Source organism: Girardinichthys multiradiatus, chromosome 20, assembly GCF_021462225.1.
Source record: "Girardinichthys multiradiatus isolate DD_20200921_A chromosome 20, DD_fGirMul_XY1, whole genome shotgun sequence".
Classification (NCBI taxonomy): Eukaryota; Metazoa; Chordata; class Actinopteri; order Cyprinodontiformes; family Goodeidae; genus Girardinichthys; species Girardinichthys multiradiatus.
The window spans coordinates 8,342,527-8,349,457 of record NC_061812.1 but is presented as its reverse complement, the minus strand read 5'-3'; the positions used below and the strand labels follow the sequence as shown (position 1 = coordinate 8,349,457).

Sequence of the window (6,931 nt, the reverse complement as noted above, 5' to 3'; positions counted from 1 at the left end):
TCATTATTAAATGTTTATTATTTAACATTTAATTGACATTGATGATTTAAAACATTTAAAAAGGAAGAACAGAAAAAAATGTGGGCAGGTACTTTTTGACAATATTGCATACATTTATCCATGAACTACATCTAAGACGTCTTTTTTACTGAAGTCTGATCATGTGAGGCAAACTGGCAGGGTGTGTGTTCTCTTTTGTACTTCTGTCCATGGCCTATTTTTGTATTTGCTGATTCTCACATTTCCGTTCCACCATGAGATCAAACCTGGTTAGCTTTTAGTGATTCTCCCTCTCGTTTTATTTGCTAGAACATTTGCTTAACATGCTGAGCTACTCAAATTCACCAATACAACACAGACCGCAATTATTCTAAAGAGCAATAGTCATTGAGTTAGATTTATTGAGATAATATTCACATTTGTAATGATTAGCAGTCACCAGACTTTGAAAGTAACAGATACCGTTAAAGCATTTTTGGATTAACTCAGCTACGTTGACCTTTCATTACTTTTTTATTTCTGTGTGTTCATTGTGAGTGTCTTTCAAAAGTGGACTTAACATCCTAATAAACTAAAAAAGAAGAAAGGCCAGACTTTTTCAAACCAACCAAAGGAAACAGAGGTGAAATCTCCTCCATAAGGCTAAGAAGAATCGAAATGCTTATGACCTCACAAGAGCCTCCACAGAGCTATGCATCAAGAGTCCCAGGGATGCTTGTGGCAAGAACATGACACAAAAGTTTTACATCACAGGTTTTTAGGGTAAGTTTTTCACTGTCTTATCCAGTCTTCAAGGTAATAAATATCATCATGGTTGGGTGTTCAAATCCGTTGCATTAGAAGTATAATACAAAGAGAGATTTGGTGGGCAGCAGAGTTGAGAGAAAGCTACTGTTGATGCTAGACAAAAAGTAAAGAATCCGTTTGTCATTGTAGTCTCATGTGAATTTCCTAATTCGTTTATTCTTTTCGTTCACTGGAATGTCCAAGACTAATGTCCATGTTGGTCCCTGGTTTCTGCCAGTCTATAAATCCCATGGTATCCAAAATGTCCTACTGTGTTGGCCAAAGAAACATCTTGGTTCCAAATATCTTTATTCTGGAAAAATACGACTATCGGGTAACCTGGAGACAAAGAGAGAGAAAAATATGTCAGTGTATGATATAAGGCTTTCGTAGATACAGAAAAGTCAGTTTCTTCTTTTTACAGCGGTCCATCAAACCTTCTGAAAGCTGAATAGTGACCTAAGAACATTGTTTGGAAGTTTAGCCAACATGATATAAACCATGAGTTCAGGTCCAAAACTTCTTGATGGCAGAATCACTTGTATTCCACAAGATTTACATGTCCACAGAATTATTTGATGGTCTGTAAAAATTGCATTAACTCTTATCTTTGCACTTTGCTCTGGTGTTGTCATTTAAAAAAACATATCTAATATGTTATTACCTTGAGGTTTTTAAACTATGAATGTAAAAATTTAAGAATTTTTGTTATATAAGGGTTAAGCCATCTGATATTTGACTTCTGAGACAGTATAAAGGATATTACAGCTATTGTGAATTTTAAATATCTTTTATCATAATTTTTTTATTTTATTTATTTTTCTTATTATCTTTTTAATTCTTCACTTTTTATTCTCTTTAATTATTTAATTACCTTTATCCCACTGCAATGTAATTTTCCTATTACCGTATTTTCCCGACTATAAGCCGCTACTTTTTTCCCGTGCTCTGAACCATGCGGCTTGTAATGCGGTGCAGCTTTTGTGTGGATTCTTCTTCACCCGCCAGGGGGCGCTTTAGAGGAAAAACGTGACAAAAACGAGACAGGTGGGACACTGAGCAATACTGACATCGACACAGAATGTGACGAAGCTCTTCTGAGGCTGTTCAACTCCGACACTGAAGATGACTTCAGTGGTTTCATTGCGTGATTAATAAACCAATCAATAACTTTTCTGATTTCTTTGATCAGTACTTTCACTTTTATGCAACAGGCACCATTCGGAAACTAATCAGTTCAGTTATGTTCAGTTAAACTATGTAATCAGTTCAGTCAATATCAGCAGCTTTTAGCCCGGTGCGGCTTATATATGTACATTTCCATTTTAAAAAAAACCAACTTTGTGGGTGTGGCTTATATTGAGTCGGGAAAATACGGTATGTCTCTTTTTCTTTTTTTCATGTACAGCACTTTGAATTGTCTTGCTACGGAAATGTGCTATATTAATAAACTTGCCTTGCCTTGCCATGTGATTTGAGGTCGGATGTTGTATTTAATAAGAAACAAATGATTAATCTGCGCCACATATTTGTAAACTTATGATGGGCATTTATTTTTATCTTTTGTAGATTTCCGATGAAAGTAGTCGTTTGCATAGTTTTAGCCAAAAGCTGCCTCAGGACAGGTAATGGAGTCAACCTTATGGACTGAAGCAACATGTCCATAATGCTTCAGTGAAATGCAGTAATGTCTCAACTAAAATACAAAGTAAAACATGTAATAGAATCTAGGTGAGCTATAAAATCTAGACTTTATTCTCCAAGTAGTCACCCCATGAAATAAATCTCTTTTTCTTCATTGTCAAACTAATTTTATTTAATTAGTTAAATAAAATACTACCAACCTAGACTGCAAAAAATAGGGGCTAAGTCATGAGAGTCATTTCTAAACACAGACGATACAATCTAGACTTAGCTTAGGTTAGCCTCTTACTTCAGCATACTCCTCTGTTTAAAGCTCAGCAGACTAAGACTTTAGCAGCAAGGACTGTTTCTATATTGTCATATGAAACAGCTTTTTTGTTTTTTTCATGTGGAGGGGTCTATTGAACTGCAGACATGTATACATTAACCATATAATTCATTACTGCACTGTCTTTATTTTTCTTATTTTCTTTCTGCTTTACAAAACCCGCTTGCAACAAGACTTTACCTGAGTGTTGTTTTTAACACATTTAATTGAAATAAAGTTTTGAATGTTGGCCTAACAGAGTGTGCTTCTTTAATGTAAAGTTTCAGTTATACTTGATCCTGGTTAGCAAAATGTCCAAAACGATAAAAATCTTCTGTAGCCTAAATGTTGTTATATTATTGTCTTTAAGGGTTTTGCTTTTCCATAAAGGAAATTGCAATGAAGTCATGGCTGTAGTTTTACAGTAAAGATTTCAATAAATTCAAAGTATTTTTTACTTTTTTTTGTTTGCTCAATAACGTACATGGTTCAAAACAGATGTATTTCCACTAGCCTTCACTGTGCTGCCTACTTGTTACATATAAACTACTAATCAAAATTTGGAGACGGCTTCTCATTCAGTTTGTCTTTATTTTTATTACTATTACTATCTCGAGGAACTCCATCAACACTGTTAGAAAACCATTTCAAGTGACTACCTCATGAAACTCACTAAGACAATGCCAAGCTTGTGCAAACCAGTAATCAAAGCAAAGGTGGGAAAATTTCTATAATATAAAATATAAAAGATGTTTTGAGTTATTTCACAAGTTTTTAGTTTGCTTCATAATTCTATATACTTCATTACATATCTACAATGCAGAGAGTACTGTTGGGACCCCAGCCATGGGGACACCCTAAGAAGCCTTCTGGAACTTTCAAAATAAATCGCATTAACCTACTTCCAGCATAGCCAGAAACGGGGTAACAGCGGACTTCCCGTGACGTCCCTGTCCGAATAAAAACTTTATTGCCTAAGTTAGTTCCAAGACTAACTTAATTTCACTTCCAGATTTTTCAAGATAATCCTTGGTTCTCAAACATAAATAACATTGCATGTTAATGTTGCATCACTTTATTGGTCATGGTTTTCAAACATCTTTGATCAACTTGTTCATATTGAACAAAGCCCATTAGTCTTCCTTATTCTTTAATCCTGCTTGGTAGTTTAGTTGGATTGTTTTAGTATGGTAAAGAGTTTGTTGAATTGAAATATGTTTGACTTTGAGTTGACTTATTTTTGTTAATAAATTCTTGTATTTTAAGAAATTGTGTGAGGCTTCCGTGTGTGTGCAGAGTTCATGCTGTTCAATAATGCCAGAGCTTGGCTCATCCCTTTCAATTTTGTCCTAATACCACCGCCTTATTGGGCTGGTATTCACAAGACAACTCTTAACAGACCGAAATATTATTTAATAAAATATTAAAATATTAATATTAAATAATATATTCATATTCATAATTACAACAGTACTGAAAATAAGAAAAAGCCATTCAGTGACAAAGGTGTGTGCAAACCTTTGACTGGTAGTGTATGTATAACGTCAAAACTTTTTAAAGAGTTATCTTTGCGCACATAAATGCTGGTAAACTAATATATTCAGCTCACCTTAATATTGTGGGTTTGCTAATAAAAGTATTAAAGCAAGCTCTTGATCTGAAGCTGTTCAACCATCAGCAACAGTCTCTCTGTCAAATGTGTGACAAGTTCAAGGTATGCATATTCCCTGCTGGTATGTTTATTATTCAAACATCTGTGGTGTTGCACAATATAAATGGCAGACAGAAGTCAGCTCTAATAGAATCTCCTTCATGGTCAGTGACTTATAGAAACAAGGAATAATATTATTGATGACATGAATATGGGATACTGCAGTGTCGGTGTATGTTTTCATAAATACAAATAATAATTAAATAAGTATTTTTTTCATCTTTCACTTTAAGAAAGACTAAGAAATAAATAGTGATGTCTACGTTGTTCCCTATGACTTTATGACATGCCCTTTGTAAGGAGAAGCTTCAAAGCATTAACACAAACACCAACAGGTAAAGAAGGTATTCCTGGGAGAGTGTTTGCACATTATAGTTGTTCATTACGCGGTTGCTGCGATGTCACCAATTGAATCAGCATGCCATTGCCACAAGTAATCAGTACTCTGAGTAATGCAAATCCAAATTTCTACAAAAGAATGATTTTTATGCTGTTTACAGCTGCAGCTGATGACACTGTGCTTGCTGTTTGGGGAGACACAATTTAATTTTCACTTTCATGCGACAATCCTCAGGCATCATGGTGTGAGAGAGGATATGGAAATAATTTGATCTCACAGCAGTTATAGTAGCAGCCAGCTGAAATGTTGTAAACAAGCCAGAAATCTTGATCACAGAAATTCATTTACTCAGTTTGCTTTAATCCTGATCTGAACATTTTGTATGATAAGAATGTTGTCATTAAAAAAAAAAAACAACATATTTACCTAAAAAAAGTTGGATAAGAAACCATTTGCATTTTTTGAGATTTAAAGGGGATTCCTCACACAGGCAATGGAAAGAGATGTAAAAAAAGGTATAAAACAGAAGAATGTAAAATCAGGTCAACATTTGGACATAATTTGGTACACATGTAGAGTGATTTGAATGGAGCTGGTGCATCTAATGGTACCAACATTGCAAGTGGAGGATAGACCCCCAGATATAGAGAATGCCTCATACAGTAGACTCCTTAGATACAACTCCAGTTCTCGAGAGCCACTGCCCTGTAACTTTTAGATGCATCCATGTTCAAACACACCAGGATAAAATGAAAGCTTGTCATGTCCTGTCTCCTGTGCCATGTGACATTTATCTATAGACTCCAATACACAGCGCAGGATGACAGATGTACAACATCATAGCATAAAAAATACTCTGGTCTTAAGCCGTACATATGATGAGATGTAAACAATCTAAGATGAACAACAACATATCACATAATCATGTTATATGCTGGCATTTATTCTCTGGAGTAAATATGTGTCTTCCATTGTCTTCATACATTGAAAAAATAATAGTCAGATTTTTTTTCTATCTAGAATATTTTCTATTAACTCTGTATGGTATATTCCGGCTCTTCTTTTTCATAAAAAAATATTTAATTCTGTCTTTAAAGCTGGACTGGCAGATTTTTCATACACTTCATGTTGAGCAGGTATATGTCATATTTTCATCGTCTTATAAATCCATCCATCACTAATATTAACACATTCTCTACAAGCTTCATAACACCTGTCAAGTGGAAAGGATGTGTGGCTCTGTTGCCCTCTGTCCTCTGATTGATAGCAAGTGAAAAGCTGGAGGTGCTGGGGTTATAATTCTTAACATTACTAGCAGCAGGACTATAAAACTAGCTGCTCCTAGAACATGTACAGAGAGAAGGAACAAACAGAGTTTATCGAGCAGGGGCTAGAGGGTGTTAAGATCTCTGATTTATTGATGAGACTTCATAAAGGGAAAACCACACGACCATTTTTTATCAACAATGCCTTTGATGAACATCCAGAAAGACTGATTTGCATTATTGGATAAAGAAGATATTGAAAGTATTGACATGCATAACATCAATTTTGTGGGAGCTTTGTGGGAACACATTAGGGAGCTTCTATTCAACTATAAATATAAAAAAAAAACACAAAACTAAGTAAAGCCTTTGTTTAAACAGGCCAATGCAAGCAGATTCTTAAAAGATTCTTTTGAAAACCAAAATACCTTTTTGTATTTTTTATTCTTAGTTCTCAACAGAATGTCTTGACGTGTTGCGTAATTCCAGTAAAACTAAAGGTTAGAAAAAACAAAAATACATCACAGACTCATATTTGTTGCTCCCTTTTGTACTTTGACATGCATTCAACAGTTATTTATAATGGTTAAATTGGCAAAAGGGGAGATTAAATAATTAATTATGGGGTGTGATCACAGCTATGAAATTATCTAAAACTTGAATCAATCTACTAAAGCTTTTCACAGATCTAGCATTGAGTTCTAATGATAGCTGGCGATATTTAGACTTGATTGACAGTATGTATAATAATAAGCTCTTGTGTATACCAAAAGGGAACAAGTAATTCATTGTGAGTCAACGTTTTTTATGTTAATTGACCTTACAAATGATCTTTGATTAATTTATGCTTAAGGTAATCTTGATAGAGCTTAAGCTAA

The 6,931-nt window shown here is 34.4% G+C and overlaps 1 protein-coding gene across 1 annotated transcript in view; it reads right to left on the bottom strand.

The window, feature by feature from the left end:
* Window positions 1-383: 383 nt before the first annotated feature.
* Window positions 384-6,931, bottom strand: part of tafa3a (TAFA chemokine like family member 3a) — a 129,516-nt gene continuing 122,968 nt past the window's right edge. Inside the window, exon 5 of the mRNA XM_047346301.1 lies at window positions 384-1,125. Coding sequence (XP_047202257.1) covers window positions 1,114-1,125 — 12 coding nt within the window. The 3' untranslated portion in view covers window positions 384-1,113. The remainder of the gene's footprint in view (window positions 1,126-6,931) is intronic.